General features: G+C 41.4%; 1 protein-coding gene across 1 annotated transcript in view; it reads right to left on the reverse strand.

The window, feature by feature from the left end:
* Positions 1 to 1,284: 1,284 nt before the first annotated feature.
* Positions 1,285 to 23,239, reverse strand: part of LOC109924654 (tumor necrosis factor ligand superfamily member 14-like) — a 41,439-nt gene continuing 19,484 nt past the window's right edge. The window contains exons 3-4 of the mRNA XM_048617783.1: positions 12,876 to 12,920; positions 1,285 to 1,700 (exon numbers count right to left, since the gene is read on the reverse strand). Coding sequence (XP_048473740.1) covers positions 1,285 to 1,700; positions 12,876 to 12,920 — 461 coding nt within the window. The remainder of the gene's footprint in view (positions 1,701 to 12,875; positions 12,921 to 23,239) is intronic.

Raw genomic sequence — 23,239 nt, forward strand, 5'->3', positions numbered from 1 at the left:
ATATTAACATCATGGAACTTCCTATTTGACAACACTTAGTGTACCTATGGCACGTGGACTGCAGTGGTTCAAGGCAGCAATAGTTCACCAGTACTTTCCTAAGGGCAACGGGGGATTGGCAATTAAAGCTGGCCATGCTACTGAAGCATATATCTCCACAATGGATTTGAAGGTAAAGATCTTTAAACCCATCACCAGTAAGTTTATCCATGTCGCCCAGATATGCAAATTATAAAACAGTAAATGGAACAATATTCTTTGTCTTTGACTAAGTGGGAATTGTGAACTGTAACACAAAAATAAATTGCCAATTAAGCAATAATAAATAAAGGTTTATAAAAAATGATGAATAGTAAATGGCATCTGCTACCAGCAGTTGGAAATGATGCAAACAGGCATGACTAATTGTAAGGGAGTTGTAATGTCAGCTTCCCAACAGCAAGATGAAAGAAGGGAATTAATGCAGCAGTAGATTGAAGATTGATCAAACTTCTCTATAGCAAGTGGCAGGCACCAATTTATAATGTATTAGCTGCCATGTGTACTCATTGAAACATCATTTTGATTGGTAAAATGATATCTCAGCAATTAACTGCAGCAAAAGAGAAGCACGTGGCTTCAGATTCATGATAGCAACAAAGAAGGTAGTCTTCCTTGGTGGATTTCGTTGGGTGCTGCTTTTTTCCCCAGGGCAGCTTTGTTGGCCCATGGGAGTGGGGGCATTGATGCATTGAGAATGGTTGTTGGCTGTGCAAGGGGGATCGAAGTACTAGGGGGAGTGTGGGTTGTAGCAGATTTATGAGAGCTTCTTAGGGGAAGAAGGCTGATCTGCATTGGGAAAGTCAAAATCTACAGACAGAAGGCGGAACATGACTATGGGAGGTCAGGGTGGGATGGGGATGATAGAACAGATGGATTGTAGGGAATAGATGTCTGTCCGGCTGCCGTAGCAGGGTTGCCAACTTCCTGCCTTCTCATCATGCGATTGCCCAAGCATCTCAGCCATGAAGATGTAATTAGCTGGCTGCTGCATTGCTGCTTCTGCCTAGTATCTCAGCCTAGAGAAACAGGTCCCGTTGCCAAAACAATTGATGTTACAACATGATTCTGGCCGTATCTCAGAGGAAATGCTTCCATTGTAAAAGAAAAAAATACACGCTTCATTGATTATTATGAAGTGGTATACTTAGACATTCACGTTAGCAAAGCAGGAAATGAGCACATGTTTGCAGTAGATGTTCACTTACTGAATGAGACAAATGAATAGAGAGTCTGACAAATACTTTAAATCATAAAAGCGCCAAAGAATGTTTCTGCATGGTTGAAGATTTTCAGAAGTCTTTTATCTGTTATTTTAATGAACACATGATCTCCTTCATTAAAATCAAATATTGCCCCTAGGTAGCTATTGTCCAGCCACTGATCTGCACTCTGCCCTGTGCAGAAGAATTTCCGAACAGCCATTAATTCAATGGGTTGTGGATAGGCGTCTCCTTCTTTGAAAACTGTCTGCTTCAGAAACCCATTTCTTTCAACGTCACAACTTATTTCACCCAATAGGATCTTTGAGTAAATGAAGTAATGTCCAGATTTTTTAATCACCAAAGCTCCTTCCTTATAGTCAATTCCACGTAAGAAGGCAATCCCTTTGTTGTGCTCCCATTGCAGTCGGCCATACCCAGAGGCACTGAGGTTACACCCTGTAAGAATACGAACATCTATAAATACTTTTGCAACCAGACAAGTCCCATCACCCTTTCCACCATTATAAATTATCTGTGATTAATTATGTTTTAGTTGCTTCTACTATTCCAACCCTCTCATAGAGACACAGAGATGTACAGCATGGAAACAGACCCTTCGGTCCAACTTGTCCATACCAACTAGATATCCTAGATTGATCTAGTCCCATTCGCCAGTCCCATTTGGTCCATATCCCTCTAAATCCTTACTATTCATAATAAAAACTGAAAGAACTGTGGATGCTGTAAATCAGGAGCAAAAACAAAGTTGCTGGAAAAGCTCAGCAGGTCTGGCACCATTTGTGAAGGAAAAAACAGAGTTAATGTTACGGGACCGACGACCATTCCTCAGAACTGTCCTACCCTCCTCTCTATTTAGTTCAGAGCCCCCTTCCCCTCCCCCATTTCTGAAGAAGGGTCCTGACCCAAAATGTCAGCTTTCCTGCTTCTCTGATGCTGCCTGGCCTGCTGTGTTCCTCCAGCTCCACACTGTGTTATCTCAGACTCCAGCATCGGCAGTTCTTACTATCTCTTAATTGTAGTTAAAATAGGCTTTAAATGGCAAGCAAGGCAAAGAATGCACCATCTAAGTTGGAGATGGGGATGAGAGAATTCAAAGCTGAGCAAGTGTGACAAACAAGCATTACAGATGTAGAAGGGTTAAAAAAATTAAAATATTACTGTTACAGGAAGTTCACATTCTCCCAAATGTTTGGATATATTACTAGCAGATCACAGATGATATTGCTCAAGGGAAAACCCATGCAAATGGTTTACTATCCACGCCTGTTTCTTAGGGACACAGAGTGGTGTGAATTTTACCTAGGGTTGAGACAGACTTAGACGTATTGGGAAGTGGAAATAATGGTAGGAGTGTTAGCTTCCGATTTACCATCTTCCACAAAGTTTATCAATATAGCTCATCAAAAACTTCGCTGTCTATAACCTATTTCACGCCAGGTTCAATTCATCTACATTGGTTCCTAGTTCAGCAATGCCTTGATTTTAAAAATTTCATCCTGCTGTTTAATTCCCTCACTTTTTCCCATTTTTCTAATCTGTCATACAATTCTGTTAGAACTCACACTTCCTTCAACTTGCCATTGCCAACTCTCTCTTCAGAACTCTCTCCCTAAATCTTTTCACCTCTTTTAAGATGCTTAAAACCTGTCTCTTTAACGAAGACTAGGCTCACCTTCCCTTGAATAAGGAATATTAAAGGGTGATCTAATTGGAGTATATAAGACAATTAAGGATTTGACAGGATAGATAAAGAAACTATTTCCTTTGATGGGAGAGTTCAGAACAAGCCAGAATAGACTTAAGATTTGTGTAAGATGGTTTAGGGCTGATGTCAGAAAGTACTAATGCACTGAAGTATAATGGAATTCTGGAACCTTTCCTTCTGAAAAATTGGTAAGGTTAGGGGTCAATTGGAAATATCAATTCAGAAATGAGTAGATTTTATGGAATATAAAGATTTAGGATAAGACAAGACATAGGAGCAGAAGTAGACCATTTAGCTCATCAAGGCTGCATCTCCATTCAGTTAAATCACGGCTGATCTGACAATCCTCAACTCCACTTTCCTACCTTTTCCCCATAACTCTTGGTTCCCAGAAATACAATGACATTGAACAATGACTTAATTCACCATTAAAGTGAAAAGAGAAAGGAGAATTTGAGTTTAATTTTTATAGTTACTAGTAAAAATAGGTGTGTTAAAACCGTTAGTGTCATAAAGTATCTCTCAGAGGTAAACCAAGAGCTATCGTTGACTTAGAAATTAGAGGATTGGTTAATGGATATTTTTTGAGCTGGCGGAAGGTTTGTAATGGAATTTCCCAGGGTTCGGTATTGGGCCTCTTGCTTTTCTTTATATATGTTAATAGTCTGGATCTTGGTGTGCACTGGACAATTTCAAATTTTGCAAATGACACTAACCTTGGAAGAATTGTAGACTGTGAGGAGGATAATATGGAACTTCAAAAAGACATTGATAAGTTGGTGGAGTTGGCAGATAAATGGCAGATGAGGTTCAATGCAGAGAAGTGTGAAGTGATGCATTTTGATCAGAAGAACATTGAAAGACAATATGAGATGGGGGTACACCTCTAAAGTGGATGCAGGAGCAGAGGGCCCTGGTTGTATATGTGTACAGATTATTGAAACTATCAGGAAACAGGGAGAATGCAGTTACTAAAAATAAAGTGTCTTGGCCTTATAAATAGGGGCATATAGTAGAAGAGCAAGGAGGTTATGTTGAATTTATACACGCACTTAGTAGACCTCAGCTGGAGTGCTATGTCCAATTATGAACCCCACATTATGGGAAAGATTTGAATGTATTCGAGCAAGTGCAATTTACGAGAGTGGTTCCAGGAATGTGAAACTTAAGTTATGAGGAATAGAATGAAGAAGTTAGTATAGTGATTGTAACAAGGTCAGCCAGGTAGACCTCATAGAATATAAGTTCCCTGATTAGGGTTGTTAATCTGGTCCGATCAGGGAGCCCTGGCTTACAGATAGAAACAGGAGTGTCAGGAGTTCATTTCACTCTGAGAACTGGCTCTGAGGAAGCTGCACCAGTGTCAAATACTATGCATCTGTAAATAAAGGGTTACTTGATGGCAGGATTCCAGCCTCTGTGAAGTTATTTCATTTGAGACTGTCCTCCTCGGAGAAAAGAAAGCTGAATGGAGATTTGATAGAGATTTTCAAAATCATAAGAGGCTGGCTGAGTAGATAGGGAGTAGCTGTTCCCACTCATAAAAAAGAACGGAAGGGCATGGTTTAAAGTGATATGCAAATGAAGCAAGGGTGATGTGAGAAAAAAGTTAGGATTTGGAATGTACTGCCTGGAAACGTGATGGAGGCAGGTTCAGTTGATGCATTCAAGAGGGGGCATTGGATGGTTATTTGGATAGAAATGGTGTGCAGGCATAATGTGGAAAAAGCACCAGGTAACAGAACCGGTGGGTCGAATAGTCTCCTTCTATAACAATTCTGTGATTCAGTCATTGGGTAAAATATTTAAAGTGTTACTTGGTTTAAATTATACTGTATTTTACATTGTGTCACACAGGCCATTGTCAGTGATTACCTATAAATTTAATATTGATCAGTAAATCTAACCCTTTGTTTTAGTTTATGTTCAAAGGAAGTTGAAATATACATATAGACTGGCTCTACATTAATGAGGATGAGATTAGCCTAATGTTCAGACAGCAATCCAAGATTGTGTTCGGCAGCAGGAAAAAAATTAAGCATTTATGTACCGGGGTTCACAGCGCCAGAAGTCCCAAAGTACTTGTGAAGTGTAGTCATAGAGTTGAAAAAGCAGCAGCCAATTTCTGCTTAACAAGCTTCTCCAAACAGTCATATAGTAACAACCATATCATCTGTTTTTATGATGTTGAATGAGGGATAGGATAAATATTGGCAAAGACATTGGAGATAAATCCTTTGCTTTTCTTTGAAGTAGTGGCTAAGATCCCTTGCATCCACTTGACAGAGAAGAAAGGGCCTTGGTTTCATGTTTCATCTGAAAGATGCTACCTCCTCAGTGCTACTCTGGAGTATCGGTCTTGAATGCTGTGTTTGACTCCTGGCGTGGGACTTCAACCCACAAACTTACTACTCAAAGGTGGCAGTGCTGCCAGCTCACAAAAAGAGAAACGTAGACCAATTTATAATTGCAGCGTGTTTAAAAATTTTCCGACATTGAGTGAGAGATTTTGACACACATATAATTCATCTTCATGATAACATTGATAACAAAACGTTCTGATACCAGTGTTAAATTATCAGTATATAGCTCACTGTTTCTGGCTATTAATTATGATCGAGCTAACTGTCCTGCTTTGAGAAAGTTCTGCAGTGATATCCTGAGGATATAATGATTGATCACCAGTAACCACAGCAAAGAATTCTTCAGAAATTGGGCTTGTGTTTCCTTTGAGCACATTGTAGGAAGGTAATGGGAAACCATTGCTCATGCATTCTTTCGCCTAGTCATATTATTCATTAAAATTGAAAATGGGAGACCGTTATGAACAATTGAAGAGAAAGGCCCAAGACTTTACAGCATGGAGTAATGAACAGAGCACTACAATCAGTCATTGAATGGCTCATCCTTTGGCTCCAATTCCATTTTTTGCTGGATTTCTTGGTTCGTCACTCGGTCAATAATATATTTACGTCAAGGTCAGCTGTTGACATCTCTCTCTTGGTTTTTAGCTATGGCATTCAAATCTGGATTAATCCTGGTACTAAGTAGTCAACTCAAACTAAGCAATGCTGAGCAGACTATTCGCGAATATCTGTCACTTGATGAAATAATTGATTCCTTCAATCACTGTATTGATAATTGGAGATGATTGATAGGGCAGTCATTGACAGAAAGAAAGTTGTCTATTTTTGTAGCAAAAAGATATCTAGATAGTTGTGCTTTTCAATGGCATCATAGCTATACTGGAACAGCTTGGTGAGGGAATCACCTTGCTCTGGTACACAGGTCTTGCACAGTACACCCGAGATGCTGTCCAGAATCATAATCTTTGCCATATCCAGTGATTTAAGAACAAAAGCAAAACAAAAGAGAAGTACAGCACAGGAACAGGCCCTTTAACCCTCCAAACCTGTGCTGATCATCATACCCGAACTAAACTAAAAAACAAAGCTTATGCCCATATTCGGTCCGTATCCCTCTATTCCCTCCCTATTCATGTAACCATCCAGACGCCTCATAAATGTCACCAATGTGCCTACTTCCACCACCTCTTCTGGCAATGTGTTCCAGGTTCCTATCACTCTCTGCGTGAAAAACTTTCCTCGCACATCTCCTTTAAACTTTCCCCCTCTCACCTTGGAGCTATGCACCCTTGTAATTGAAACTTCAACCCTGGGAAAAGGTCTCTGACTATCCACCCTATCTGTCCTCTCATAATTTTGTAGATCTCTATCAGGTTTCCTCTTAGCCACCACCTTTGCAGTGAAAACAATCCTAGTCTTTTTAACCTTTCCTTATAGTCAATGCCCTGGAGACCAGGCAACATCCTGGTTAATCTTCTCTGCACTTGCTCCAAAGCTTCCATTTCCTTCTGGTAGTGTGGTGACCTAAACTGCATACGCTTCTCCAAATGCAGCCTAACAAGGGTTTTATATAGCTGCAACATGGTTTGCCAACTCCTATACTCCTTGCTTCAGCCGATGAAGTCAAGCATGCCTTTTGGCCTTCTTAATTACCTTGGCTACCTGTGTTTCCACTTTCAGGGAACTGTGGACCTGCATGCCCAGAGCTATCTGCATGTTAATATTCCTAAGAGTTCTGCTAATTACAGTATAATTCACAACTACATTTGATCCTCCAAAATGCAACACCTCGCATTTGTCTGGATTAAACTTCATCTGCCATTTCTGTGCGCAAGTTGCCAATCTATCTATATCCTGTTGTATCTTCTCACAATCGTCGGCACTGTCAGCAACTCCACCAATCTTCGTGTCATCTGGAAACTTACTAATCATCTACCCACATTTTCCTCCAGATCATTTATATATACTACAAATAACAGAGGACCTAAGGATCCTTGTGGAACACCATTAGTTACTGGTCTCCATTCTGCAAAACACCCTTCCACCACTGCCCTCTGTCTTCTGTGACCAAGCCAGTTTTGTATCCATCTAGCCAGCCCACCCTGAATCCCATGTGTTTTTAGTTTTTGTATCAATCTGTCATGTGGGACTTAGTCAAATGGCTTACTAAAGTCCATGTAAACTACATCCACAGCCCTTCCCTCATCAAATATCTGTATCACCCCTTCAAAAAATCCAATCAGGTTGGTGAGACATGACCTCCAAGTACAAAACCACACTGCCTGTCACTAACTAGTCCATTTTCTTCCAAATGTGCATATATCTTGTCCCTCAGTATCTTCTCCAAGAGCTTCCCCACCACAGATGTCAGGCTCACCAGCCTATAATTTCCTGGATTAACCCTGCTTCCTTTCTTAAACAAGGGAACAACATTGGCTAATCTCCAGTCCTCTATAACCTTGCCTGTTGTCAAAGAGGATGTGAAGATATTTGCTAATGCCCCAACTATTTCTCCCTTTGCCTAGAACCTGGAATAGATCCCATATGGCCCTGGGGACTTGTCTACGTCAATGCAATTTAGGATACCTGAAACTTCCTCCTTCAATATATTGACATACTCTAGAGTATTCAACAAATTCATCCCTGACCTCAACATCAATCATGTCCTTCTCTTTGGTGAATACCAATACAAAATACTCATTAAAGATCTCTCCCACTTCTTGTGGCTCCACGCATTCCTTCCCTCCTTTGTCCTTGAGTGGGCCTACTCTTTCCCTTGCTACCCTCTTTCTTCTAATATATGCATTAAAAGCCTTGGAATTCTCCTTGACCCTGTTTGCTAAAGACATTTCATGGCCCCTTTTAGCCTTCCTAATTCTGTGTTTAAGTTCCTTCCTAATTTCCCTATACTCCTCAAGGGCTTCTTTAGTTTGTAGCTTCCTAGACCTATTGTATGCTTCCCTCTTCCTTTTGACTAAGCTTACAATTTTCCTTGTCATCCTGCCATTTCTATCCTTCAGTTTTGCAGGGACATGCATGTCCTGCACTTTAATCAACTGGTCTTTAAAAGCCTTCCACATGCCAGACCTAGATTTGCCCTCAAGTTACTGCTCCCAATCCACATTCCCCAGTTCTTGTCCAATTTGGATGTAACTGGCCCTTGCCCAATTAAGCACCCTCACCCGAAAGCCGCTCTTGTCCATGTCCATGACTACTCAAAATCTTATGGCGTTATGGTCACTAAGCCCAAAATGGTCTCCTACTGAAACATCGATCACCTGTCCTGGCTCATTCCCTGGTTGGATTGTCAACATACTGTCTCAAAAAGCCCTCCTGGACAAAGCTAACAAATTGCTCTCCATCTGGCTCTAAGGGAGCCCCAGTCAATAAGAGGAAAGTTGAAATCACCCACCACAACTACCCTGATTTTTTTAAACCTTTCAAGTATCTGACTACATATCTGCTCCTCTGTCTCCTGTGGGCTGCTGAAAGGTCGACAGAAAACTCCCAACATTATGATTTCATCCTTCCTATTCCTGAGCTTCACCCATAATGCCTCACTGCAAGATCCCTCCAATGTGTCCTCCCTCAACACAGCTGTGATGTGATCCCTAATCAGTAGTGCAATTCCCCCACCCCTTTTCTCTTTCTGTCCCATCTCAAACAGCGATATTCTGGAATGTTAAGCTGCCAGTCCTATCCCTCCTTTAACCATGTCTCTGTACGGCATTAAGATCATAATTCCATGCAGTAATCCATGCTCTTAGTTCATCTGTCTTACCTGTTATACTTCTTGCATTGAAGTAAATGCAGTCCAGACCTCCAGTCCCTCTGTGCTCTGCGGCTTCCTCTGCCTGCTCTTACTCTGCCCAATGCATATCTCGTTCTCAGTTTTGTACCCAGTCCTTACACTTACTGGCCTGTTGTTCCAGTTCCCAACCCTCCCGCCACACTAGTTTAAACCCTCCCGAAGAGCTCTAGCAAACCTCTCGCCCAGGATATTGGTGCTCCTCCAGTTCAGGTGCAACCCATCCTTCTTGTACAGTTCCTACCTTCCCCAGAAGACATCCCACTGATCCATATATCTAAAGCCCTTCCTCCTACACCAGCTCTGTAGCCACATGTTCTAATGTACTTGCTCTCAGTTCCTAGCCTCACTAGCCCGTGGCATAGGTGGTAATCCTGAGATTGCTACGCTGGTAGTCCTGCTTTTTAGCTCCCTACCTAACTACCTGAATTGTCTTCACAGGACCTCTTCCTTCTTCCTACCTATGTCATTTGTGGCAATATGGACAATGACTTCTGTCAATTTTCCCTCCCATTTCAGGATGTCCTGTAGCCACTCAGAGACATCCAGGACCTTGGCACCAGGGAGGCAACACACCATCCTAGAGTCTTGTTCACGGCCACAGAAACGCCTGTCATTTATTCATGTTGATTAAACCAAATTGATGAAAATTGATATCCATAGTGGTGGGGATTATAGGAGTAGCTGAAAAGAGTCATCCAGTCAGGATGCACTTCTGGCTAAAGATTCTTCTTAACGCATAAGCTTTAATGTTATGGACTACACCGTGTTTGAGGATTCATGAAGCCTCTCCCAGTTGGATTTCTTGATCTCCATGATCCTCAGTTATAATTGGTAGGGCTAAGGTTCTTTGTTCTTATGTGTTGCTGTGAGACTACTGAAGTATAACCTGCTGCATTCGTGCTTTCTTTTAATCTGGTTCACGAAGGAAAGCCTTGCTGCAAGTTGCTGATGAGGCCACATCTGGAGTACTGTGAGCAGTTTTGATTCCCTTGTTTAAGCAAGATAATCACTTCATTGGAGGCAGTTCAGACAAGCTTCACAATGGAGGGAATGTCTTAAGAGTGAGGATTATACAAGTTGGAATTCTACTCGTTGGAATTTAGAAGAATGAGGGGTGACCTAGTTGAGATATATAGAATGCTTAAGGGGCTTGACAGTGTAAATGCTGCATGGACTGAGACAGTCAAGGAGCAGAAGGCCTAGTCTCAGGTTACAGGGGTGCCAATTTAAAACTGAGATGAGGAGGAATTTCTTCTTTCACAGGGTTGTGAGCCTTTGGAATTCCTTGCCACAGAGAGAAGCATCCTTATGTATATTTAAGGCTGAGAAAGAACCTTGATCAGGAGAAGAATCGTTGCTTATGGGGAGAGGGCAGGAATTAGGCATGAGGACAGTGAGATTAGCCATGATCCCGTTGAATGGTGGAGCAGGCTGGAGGGGTCAAGTGGGCTACTCCACTTCCTAATTCTTAAAGTCTTATGGTCTAATATGCAGGTAACCTGTGCTTTCCTGTGAAAAGTCATCAATCTGAAATGCCAACTTTGTTTCTCTCTGACCTGAATATTTTTATTGCTTCTTTTTTAATAGCTCTGTGGGTTGCCTGATTAGATTTGTAGCTTATTACTGCACAGATCTGGTCCAGCACCTTCTATGTTTTTCTCTAATACATTTTGAACTAGGGTTGGTGTCCTGGCTTCATTGTGTTCAAGATTTAAAGAACGTGCAAAAGCAATGAAATCACAAATAGCGGTCGCATACTATTCCAACACACCTCATGAATGCCTACTTAGCTTATTATAGATATATATGTGCCACTATATCTGTCCTTAGTCTGGCTCTCTGATTGGAGATTAGGAACACAAGTAGAGTTACAATCTCTGTGGCAGCCACGGACGCTGTGGAGCTCTAAATTATAATAACTATGCTCCCACTCTAATAACCACTAGCTCTTAAAGCAACCTTCCATTCCGCACCAGTTGTCACAGATCTATCACTTCCACCTCGCCCAAGTCTCCCTGAAGGACTGTGACAATTTCCAAGGCTTAATATGGAGTCACAGTACAAAAAGGTTTGCTAATCTTTGTCTTCATCAGGGTAACTTAGTATGGTTATCGTGCTACAGTAAACTATGAAATGTATCTTCATATGTGATGGTCAATTCTGATAGAAATATCATAGATATACCCACACATATATCTATAATAAGCTAAGCTGTGAAAAGATCAAGTTGACTAGTTTTTCATGTTAATTTTCTCATCACCAGATTCAGTCTGTCATTCAGAACTTCATCAGCTTGGTCAGTGATATACTACTGATTCACTTAATGAACGGCATCGAAAATCCCAACCAAAGTATATTCTGTGCACTTATTTCCCTCAGAAATTCCTATAAGTAATGACCAACGTGGAGAAATACTGATTTACATTGTGATGATGTAGGTGGTGTTCTGCAGGAGGTTTCATCAATTTTTTTTTAAATTTGAAGCCATTTAGACTTCTTGAAGTCCAGCGTAATTTCGAAGGCTGTCAGAATCAGTCATTCTGAATGTGCTCCCACCTCTGGTAACATACAGTGGTCCTCAGACAAGACCAATGATGGAGGACTCTTAGTTGACACATAAATGCTTTGGATAAGTTCCATCTCTGAATATAATTATCAATATTCAATTTTCCAAACTTGGATATCTTCTTACTGAACTTTATAGCAGTTATAGAAATTTTTCATGCCCTTAAGAGGAAATCATATAATTTGGTACTGGAATAACAAAACTGGGTATCAGACTGTCTTTATTGAAATGCAAATGTGACCTTTAAATCCCATACTCTCAGTTTTCTTGTGCTTTCTACAAATTACTAGATTTATTGAATTCAATTTCTAAATTTCCCATGGTGAAATGTGAACTCATGACTTCTAGATTGTTAATCCAATAATCATTAAACGACCATACCGCTTACTAACACATTCTCCCTGTAAAGGTGACTTGAGAAATGTGGCCTCCTCTACATTTGTAGAGCACCTGTGCTCTGTTCGTGACAAACGACAACACATTCCAGTCGTGAACCATTTCAAACCCCACTCCCACTCCCTAGGTGACATGTCCATCCTGGACCTCCTCCAGTGTCACAATGACACCACCCGCAAACTGGAGGAGCAGCACCTCATATTCCGTCTCGGGAGCCTACAGCCCAATGGCCTAAACGTGGATTTTACCAGTTTCAAAATCTCCCCACCCCCAGTCTCATCCCATGACCAACCCTCCCTCTCATCCCTGCCTCTTTGACCTGACACAACTTGTCCATCTTCTCTCCCATCTATCTGCCCCTCCCACCTCACTGACCAATCCCCACCATTCCCTACCTGCACTCACCTATCACCACCTTACCTACCTTCCCCATCCCCACCCCTCCTCTCTGTATTTATTTTCAAGCTCCCTTCCCCCTCCCCATTTCTGAAGAAGGGCTCCAACACAAAACATCAACTTTCCTGCTCCTCTGATGCTGCCTGGCCTGCTGTATCCTTCTAGCTCCACACTGTGTTGTCTCTGAATCTTATGATAGTGTTTACCACCTTACAACAAGGCCACTAACAGGCGCTGGACTCTCTAATAAGATACCATTATAAAATCATAGTTGGCATTTTGAGGTTATTTGCATGAATATAGAGTTAAGATATCTGCGTGACAATCTGAATTACTTACTTTTAATTATGCCACTTGCATATAGACTTACCAGTAACATGCGCTGCAGGCTTTTCTGAATCTTGGAAGATCATGTCTAAACAATAAAACAGATAGTCTTCATAAAATGACACTTAAACATATTCGCCATTACATATATTTAATAACTTGTTTTAAAAAGGTGTAGTGTCAAAAAAGACAAGTAGTAAATCTTATATTTTTGTTTAAAAAGGAAGCTAGAACACATTCAGCGTTCAGTCTGATGTTGATGTCAGGAACAACAATAGTATCCTGGCTAAGGGGGTAAATAGAAAACATCCAGAAACATATAACCTAATAAAGAATCGTGCAAATACTCAGGTTTATTTCTAGATGGATAGAAGCTATGCTCATCATGTATGAAAGGTGGGTAAGAGTGTTCAGTTGTACTCACCACAAGCTGTGTCCTTTTAGCTTCTTAATCAGCCTGCTATGCAACACCGTGCCAAAAGTCTTACTGAAATCTATGGAGACATCAACTATACTACCCTCATTTACACACACACCTAGTTACCTCCTCGAAAAATTCCATTAAATTTGTTAGATATGATCACTCCCTGACAAAGCCATGCTGACTATCCTTGATTAATCCTTGTCTCTCCAAGTGGAGATTACTTCTGTACATCAGAATTTTTTCCGATGGTTTCCATAGCACTAATGTTGAACTCACTTTCCAGTAGTTTCCTGGTTTATCCTGACCACCCTTATTGAATAATGGCACTTACAGTCCCCTGGCACCCCTCCTGGGAGAATGTGAAAATCAATGTCAAAGCCCTTGCAATTTCCTCCCTTGCCTCCCAAAGCAGTTTGGGGTAGTTCTCATCTGGCTGTGGGGATTTATCCACCCTTAATACCACTAAAACTACTAATACCTCTTCCCTTTCAATGCACAGTACTTATTTAAAATCTCAAATAGTTCTTCTGGCTTTACACACAGGTTCCCACTTTGATCCTGAATGGGCCCTACTCTTTCCCTGGTTATTCTCTTGGCATCAGCAACTTATAAAATGCCTTTAGAATTTCTGTAATGTTCCCCACCAGTGTTGTTTCATGTTCCCTCTTCATTCTCCAAATTTCTTTCTTAAGTAACGCCCTGAATTTTCTATATTTTACGGCATCCACTATTTTGAGCCCTTGGATATCTGAGGTCATTAAAATATGATAGTCATCAAAAAATCAAACAGAGAATTCAGGAGAACATGTTTACTCAGAAATTTGTGAGAATATAGACCGTACGACCACGAGGAATTCTTTTTTTTTTGTTGTCATCATAATCTTAATGAATCAGTGGGCAGTCTTGTTTCTTCTCTGGATTTCTTCCCTCAGTCGATATCTAAATGTTATCAACACATCTCTCTCTTATTCTTCCCTTCTGTTTTTATCCTCAAGTTTTTCTACAGTTATTGCTAGGACAATGCCGTGTGGTCCTCGGTTCCAATCCTCTATCTTTCTCTCTCTAACCCTTTTAAATGCTGAACATCTGCTCTTGATCTAACCAACTCATTTGTCTTTCTCTATCCATTCAGTTGATTCTGAGCATCCTTTACCATTCCCACATTTAAAAAGCTGTTATCCTCCTCTTACTGAAGTCCAACTCTTGCATCTGCAAAGTGCAACTTCACATCTGTGTCTGTTGCTACATGTTTTTTCCAGCTTTATACTGATCCTTTTGGACTTCCAGACATTACCTAAGTCGCTGGACGTGCCCCTTGCTAATCTAAAATGAATTTTATTTGTGGATGTAACTTTATTTGCTATATAAGCAGTATTGCAGGTGCTGTAACTATGATCTTCCAAAGTTCTCAATTTGGGGACTGCTCCATTAAACTCTAAAATTGCATATGTCATTTGCCTGTGTAAGCAAGAAGAGGGAGGGAATTATAGACCAGCTAGCTTAATATCCCTTGTTGGGAAATTGCTAGAATCTGTTTGGATTGGTTACTTGGACACCTTGAAAATTTTCAGGTGATTGAAGAAAGAATGAGCCTCGATTTGTAAAGAGACCTTTTGATAAACTTTTGTTTTACCGACTGCGACACCAGTTCAAATTTGAAAAATTAGTGTGTCAACTCAATGAAAATTGTTAGAGTGTGTGGTGGGGTGAGAGGGTATCTCACTAAGAAAAAGGAGTATGAAATAGAAAGTGTTATGAGGAGAGTTCATGGATTTTTAAAAGAATATAAAGCCAAATAATTTTACAGTTACCAGATGCAGGCCTCCGGGTCAATAATTTAAGCCATGCCCACGCTTGAACAGAGGAAGGATAAAAGCTGCCTTGTGGCTGACCACTTGTTCAGAGCTCCATATCAGCCATTACTGCCTTGGACTTGTAACTCAAAAGATTCCCACTTTCGGAAGCTCTGACTAAGATGATGTGATAGAAAGATCAAAATACAAATACAAATTTGCCCATTACAAAGAAAGGCAGACTCAGTTTCTCTCTCCATCGATGTTGTCAGACCAATTGAGTTTCTCCAGCACCTTCTGTTTTATTCCAGGTTTCCAGCAATCTGTTGCAGTATTTCACTTCTGATAAAAGTAGGTGGTGTTGTCATATAGTTGGAATGATAAAATTACAACTATATATTGATAGATTGGGTGAATCATCAATACACTGAAATGAATGAAATCAGTGAAATCAAGTATGAGATAACCCATTTTGTAATCAAGAAGGATAGAATAACGTATTTTTTAAATGCTGTAAAAGTCTTGCATTTATATAGCACCTTATAGGGAAAACAGGGCCTTAGCTCAACATCTCATCTGAAACACAGCACTTCCAACAGTGCAGCACTCTCTCAGTACAACAATGGAACGCCTTGATTTTTATGCTAAAATACTGGAAGTGAGACTTGAATCCACACACTTCTCACATGGAGATGAGAGTACGAGCAACTGAGCCATCGCTGACTAAAGCTAAAAACTATGGAGGTTCCGCAAGACTCGAGGGTCAAAATCTCTTTGACACGTAAATATAGCAGTCAAAAAGGCTAAAAGAGTGCTGGCATTTTTAAACAGAAAATTAGAGTATAAAATAGGTAGAAGTCCTGATTCAGCTTTACAAAGCCGTGTTTGGATCATTGCCTGGAATACTGTGAGCAGTGTGGGCACCATAGCCGAGGAAGGATATTTTGACTCAGTAGGGAGTGCAATGGAGATTAACCAGAATGATACAAAAACAGAAGTAGTTGGAAAAGCTCAGCAGGTCTGGCAGCATCTGTGAAGAGAAATCAAAGTTAACATTTCAGGTCCAGTGACCCTTCCTCAGTGTTCTGAACCTGGACCTGAAATATTAACTTTGATTTCTCTTTACAGATGCTGCCAGACCTGCTGAGCTTTTTGAGCAATTTCTGTTTTTGTTTCTTATTTACGGCATCCACGGTTCTTTCGGATTTTGTTTAACCAGAATGATACCTGGATGCTGAGACTTTAATTAGGAGGACAGTCTGTACAAGTGAATACTGTATTCTTCCCAGTTTAGAAGAATAAGGGATGATTTGATCAAAGTTTACAATATATTAAATGCAGCAAATAGTGTGGATAGAGTGAAAATACATCTGCTCATTGGGAAGTTTAGAATGAAGAGGCATGGTCTATAAATTAGAGCCAGACCTTACCATACAAAAAGTGGTAAAAGCTTAAAACTCTCTTTCACAATTGTAGATCAATTGGTAATTTTAAAGATGAGATTAATTAACAAAAATCTATCAAAGATATCAACAGATATGGGGCAAAGGCAAATATTAGGTTAGGTCACATATTATCAATTATTTCATTGAATAGCGGAGTAGATTCATGGATTAAATGGCCTACTAATATTCCAATTACTTTTTATTTTTACACTGATTCACAGGACGAAGGTGTCCCTGGCTGGGTCAGCATTTATTGCCCATCCCTAATTAAGGGAGGCGATGGCCTAGTGGTATTATCGCTGAACTGTTAATCCAGAGACCCACATAAAGTTCTGGGGACCTGACGTTGAATCTTGCCACAGCAGATGGTAGAATCTAAATTCAATTTTTAAAGAAAGGAAAAACCTGGAATTAAAAGTCTAATGCTGATCACACAATCCATTGTCAATTGTTGGGGAAAAACCCATCTGGTTCACTAATGTTCTTTAAGGAAGGAAACCACCAGCCTTAACTGGTCTGGCCGACATGTGACTCCAGACCCACGGCAATGTCATTGACTCTTAACTGCCCTCTGGGCAATTAGAGATGGGCAATAAATGCTGCCTAGCCAGTGATGCCCTCTTCCCATGCATGAATAAAGGAATTGCCCTTCAGAAGGTCGTGATAAGCTGCCTTCTGGAATTACTGCAAATCCTTGTGATAGGTTAAAAAAAGACCCACAGTGTTGTTAGGGAGGGAATACCAGAATTTTGACCAATGTCAATGAAGGAACAGTAATATAATTCCAAGTCAGGATGGAATGTTGCTTAGAGGGAACCTGCATGCATCTGCTCACCTTGCCCTTCTAGGTGATAGAGGTTTGAGAGTTTGGAAAGTGCTGTAGGGATTTCTGGTTAAGTTTCAGCAGTTCACCTTGTAAATGGTGAACTCTGCTGCCACTGGGCATTGGTGCTCGAGGGAGTGAATGTGGAAGGTGGTGGATAAGGTGCCAACCAACTAGACTGCTTCATCCTGGATTTTTTTGATCTTCATGAATGATACTGCAGTTAAAATCATCCAGCCAAGTGGCGAGTATTCCATTACATTCCTCACTTGTGCTTGGTAGACGGCAGACAGGCTTTGGAGAGTCAGGAGGTAAGTTACTCACTGTAGGATTCCTAGCCTCTGACTTGCTCTTGTAACCAAAGTAGTTATATGAATGGTCCAGTTCAATTTCTAGTCAATGGTAACCCCCAGCATGTTGATTAGTACAGGATTCAGTGATGGTAATGCCATTGAATGTCAAGGCGCAGTGGTTATATTCTCATTTGCCTGGTACTTATGTGGTGCGAATGTTACTTGTCACTTTTCAACTCAAGCTTAGAGAATGTCCAGGTCATGGGCATTTGGACCTGGGCTGCTTCATTGTGTGAGGAGTCACAAAAGGTGCTGAAAATCATGCAGCTACCAAAGAACATCTCTACATCTGGTCTTATGATGGAGGGAAGATCATTGAATAAGCAGTTGAAGATGGTTAGCTTAGAACAATACATTGTGGAACTCCTGCAGAGATGTCCTCCTGCTGAGATGATTAATCTTCAACAACCACAAATATCTTACTTTGTGCTGGGTACAATTCCAACCAATAGAGAGTTTCTCCCTGATTCCCATTAACCCCAGCTAGGGTCCATGATGCTACGTTTGATCAAATGCTGTCTTGAAGCTAAAGGAAGTCACTGTCAGTAATCCAATGCTTTCAGATTTTTCTTGACCCCATGTGATGTGAATTGAATTGGTTGAAAACAGGTGTATGTGATCCTGGGGATTCAGAAGGAGACTGAGACGGATCATTCATTCAACATTTATGGCTGAAGATGAATACAAATGCATCAACCTTGTCTTTTGCACTGATTCACTTGATGTCTTGTCATTGAGAAGGAGCATATTTGTGCAGCCACCTTCTCCTGTTAGTTACTTAATTGTCCATCACCGTTCTTGGCTGGATGTGGCAGACTGCAGAGCCCAGATCTTAGGTTGTGAGATTGCTAAGCATGTGTATTGCTGCTTCTACTATTTGGCATACATGTACTCCTGTGTTGTAGTTTCACCAATTTGACACCTCTTGTTTAGGTATTCCTGATACCGCTCCTGACATGTTCTCCTGCACTCTTTGTTGAACCCAGGTTGATCTCCCAGCTTAATTTTAATGGTAGATTGGGGGATATGCCAGGTCGTGAGGTTACAGATTATGGTTGAATACTATTTTGCTGCTGTTAACGGCCCACAGCACTTTATGTATGGATGGATAGATTTGAGTTGCTAGATCTGTTCAAAGTCTGTCATGAAGTTATTCTCAACATGGAGAAGGATCTTTGTTCCAAAATGACTGTGCAGTTATCACTCCCATGAAGTGAAATTGCTAGATGCATCTGTAACAGGTAGATTAATAAGGACATGTTCCCTCATGTTGATTCTCTGTAGACTTGCTACAAAATCACCCTCACAGCTATGTCCAGCTCTGTCCGAGATGACTCAGCCACAAGTCAGTTGTTGTGTTACTGAAGTTGAAGTCCCCAACCAGAATACATTCTGTGCCCTTGTCAACCTCAGATATTCTTCGAAGTGGTGTTCAAAATGGAGAAGCCCTGATTCATTAGCTGGTGGTGGTTGGGAGCTGGGTGGGATGCACAGTGGTAATCAGCTTGTCCATGTTTAACCTGATGCCGTCATACTCCAAGTACTCCGAAGATTACCAAAGAAACTCCTTCCCAAGTCTGTAAAACTATGCTGCCTCCTCTGGTGGATCTGGCACAATACCAGAATGGTGATGCTGACGTTTGGGATATTGTTATTGAAGTATGATTCAGTGAGAATGGTTATGCCAGGCTTATTTTTGACTACACAACTGTTGGTAAGAAAGACTTTTAGAGGTTGACAGCTGTTATCATTTCCGATGCCTGGGTCAACTGTTATCATTTCTGATGCCTGGGTCAACGCCATCCAGATTTATTCCTTATTTTAGGTTTTGTAGCAGGTTTTGATACACCTAAGTCGCTTGCCAACCGACAGGATTTCCGTTCTAATCTCTCTTCTTGCCCACCGACTTGTTACCACATAGCCTGCCATTACACACACCCTGTTGTTAGTCACTAACAGTCCCATTAACAACTACTCACCCTCGCAGCCTGATCGTTAGCAACTCCTTTGTCTGTCCAACTGTCTTTCTTTCTCTTTGGGCTCTATCCTATCATTTACTCCCTACCCCACCCACCTCTCTATTTTCTGCATATAAACTGACGTTTTCCCAGCCACTATCATTTCTGAGGAAGGGTCACCGGACCCGAAACATTAACTCTGTTTTTTCGTTCACAAATGCTGCCAGACCTGCTGAGCTTTTCCAGCAACTTTGTTTTTGTGAGTGGCTTGCTCAGTCATTTCAGAGGGCAGTTAAGAATCAAACACATTGCTGTGGCTCCGGAGTCATAAATAGGCCAGACCAGTTGAAAACAGCAAATTTCCTTCCCTAAAAGGTATTGGTGAACCAGATGGGTTTTTAGGATAATCAACATTGGTTACAAAGTTCCCTTTAGACAAGCATTGTAAATTGAGATTATTTTATTCAAATTCAAATTTCACTATCTATTGTGGGATTCTAACCCATGTCCCTAGACCACTATCCTGGGCTCAGAATTACTAGTCTAGTGATGGCACAGCTTGCCTACACATGAGCTATCATCATTTGAGATGTTGGCACACGATGATCCCAAGCAAGATCTGGTGCTGACATGCAATGCCTCCCCCTAAGGTATCGGGGTAGTGTTGGCTCAGAGATGGCTCAATGGAGAGGAACACCTAATAGCGTATGCTTCCCGGACTTTAGCTGATGCAGAGCGCAAATACACCCAGATTGAGAAGGAAGGTATGACAATCATCTGTGGTGTGAGAAAGTTCCTCCAATATCTTTACGGATGTAAATTTGTAATAGTAACAGACCATAAACCTCTCCTAGGGCTACTGAAAGAGGACAAGGCCGTACCACCATACCTTCAGGTTAAATTCAGCTATGGGCTTCCATTGTAAATGTAGACAGTTACAAGTTAGAACACCATCTGGGGAGCCAGGTAGCAAATGCAGATGTCTTGAGCCACCTCCCGCTACAAGATACAAGATGCCGCTGGAAGAGTCCATTCTGGTTTTAAACTTTCTGATCACCATTGATAATATCAGACTGAGGATGCAGGAAGATCTGAAACAGCTGGTGGTGATGGGGAAAACAAAAGGGCTATCAGAACCAGAAATTAAACCTTTCCAGACCTTGCAAGACCAGATCAAGAGTGCTTGTCCTGATCTAAGGTCACCATCAGATACTGGCTAAGGTTCATCCAGGGGTGTCCAAAATTAAGATGTTGGCAAGAAGTTATGTCTGGTGGCCAGGATTGGATGCAGATATAGCCGCATTGATGGGGCAGTGCCCAAAGTGCCAACAATGACAAAAATTACTGCCAGCAGCTTGTCGGTTACACATCAATTATGCTGGCCCTCAAGTCCACTTACCTACCCACTCACCATAACCCTTAATTCCTTTACTGTTCAAAAATCTATCTACCTTTGCCTTAAAAACATTCAACAAGATAGCCTCCACTACTTCACTGGGCAGGGAATTCCACAGAGCCAAAACCCTTTAGGAGAAGAAGTTTCTCCTCAATTTAGTCCTAAATCTGTCCCCCTTTATTTTGAGGCTATGCCTCCAGTTCTAGATTCACCCACCCGTGGAAACAACCTCCTGCATCTTATCTATTCCCTTCATAATGTTATATGTTGCAATAAGATTCCTCCCTCATTCTTCTGAATTTCAGTGAGTATAGTCCCAGTCTACTCAATTTCTCCTCATAAACCAACCCTCTCAACTCTGGAATCAACCGAGTGAACTTCCACTGCACCCCTCCTGTGCAAGGACATTCTTTCTCAAGTAAGGAGACCAAAACTGCACACAGTACTCCAAGTGTGGCCTCACCAACACCCTATACAATGGCAGCATAACCTCCTTATTATTAAACTCCATCCCTCTAGCAATGAAGGACAATACTCCATTTGCCTTCTTAATTACTTGCTGCACCTGCAAACCAACTTTTTGTGATTAATGCACAAGGACACCCAGGTCCCTCTGCACATCAGCATGCTGCAATTTTTCACCATTTATATAACAGTCCATTGTGAGTCATCCCTATCAAAGTGGATGACCTCACATTTACTAACATTGTGTTTCATCTGCCAGACCCATGCCCACTCAGTTAACTTGACTATATCCCTCTGTAGATTTTCACTGTCCTCTGCACACTTTGGTCTACATTCATCTTAGCGAGCTTTGAGACACTACGCCTGGACCCCAATCCCAAATCATTTATGTAAGTTGTAAACAATTGCAGTCACAACAGTGATCCCTGAGGCTCACTACTGGCCACTGATCTCCAACCAGAAAAACAGCCATTTTACCCATTCTTTGCTTTCTGTTAGTTAACCAATCCTCTATCCATGCTAATACATTACCTGTAATGCTGTGCACCTTTATCTTTCGCAGCAGACTTTTGTGAGGCACCTTGTCGAACGCCTTCTGGAAATTCAGATTAAATCTGATCTTCCTGGACCTGAGCGTTGGGGTGAAATGGCATCAGGAACGCCACTGCCAGGCACAAGACTCTCTAAGCAAGTGAGACAGTTTACTAAAGGGGATGAAGTTTGGTGCCGAAACCACAAAAATGACCCTGCATGGGTAAGAGGCAAGGTTGATGTGAGGTCAATCCCATGACATACATAATTCAGGCAGGTGAGGTGGTTCTGAACAAGCACATGGAGCACATGAAAGCTACAAACTCACAAACGGGGTAGGAGCAAAATAAACTCGGCCCCTCAGAACAGCCAGAAAGGCTATCAAAACACGTGGGTTCTCCCCCTCTGTCTATCATTGTAGAAACCATAGAGTCTGAAATGGACATAGTGAATGTTGCAGACTCAACATCTTTACTGCCTGAAGAAGAGGATGAATTTCTTCTGAGATGCTCCAGATGCAAGAGACAGGCTATGGTCCAGTACACGCTGCCCATTTTTGAGCCTAATTCGGAGGAACCAGACCCAGTGTAAAAATGCCCCGGAAAAGGCTACAAGAAAAAGAACAGGCCCACATCCTCAGACTTAGAGGGAAATGGATATAATGATTGTAATGAGGTCAGCCAGGTGGACCTTATAGAATATGAATTCCTGACTGGAGCTACAATCTGGTCTAATCAGGGAGCCCTGGCTGATAGATATAAACAATAGATTAGAATCTCCTCAAAAACAAACAAAAAGAAAAAAAAACAAAAAAATGAAAACAATATATAAATAGGAGTATGGTGCCCATCTCTGTGGCACAATAGGTTAATGTGTTCAGCTGTTAACTAGAAGGTTGGCAGTTCGAAACTACCTAGGGACAAGGCCATCTTGTGGTGTAGTCGTAGAACCCCTACCTCTAGGCCAAGAGACCCAAGTTCAAGTCCCACCTCTGAAGCAGGTGTGTAATATTTCTGAGACAACAAGGTGCAGGGCTGGATGAACACAGCAGGCCAAGCAGCATCATAGGAGCAGAGAGGCTGACGTTTCGGGCCTAGACCCTTCATCAGAAAAGGGGGAGGGGAAGGGGGTTTTGAAATAAATAGGGAGAGAGTGGGAGGCGGATAGAAGAGGGATAGAGGAGAGGATAGGTGGAGAGGAAACAAACAGGTCGAAGAGG

The sequence above is a fragment of the Rhincodon typus genome, chromosome 38 (assembly GCF_021869965.1).
Source record: "Rhincodon typus isolate 14 chromosome 38, sRhiTyp1.1, whole genome shotgun sequence".
Taxonomy (NCBI): Eukaryota; Metazoa; Chordata; class Chondrichthyes; order Orectolobiformes; family Rhincodontidae; genus Rhincodon; species Rhincodon typus.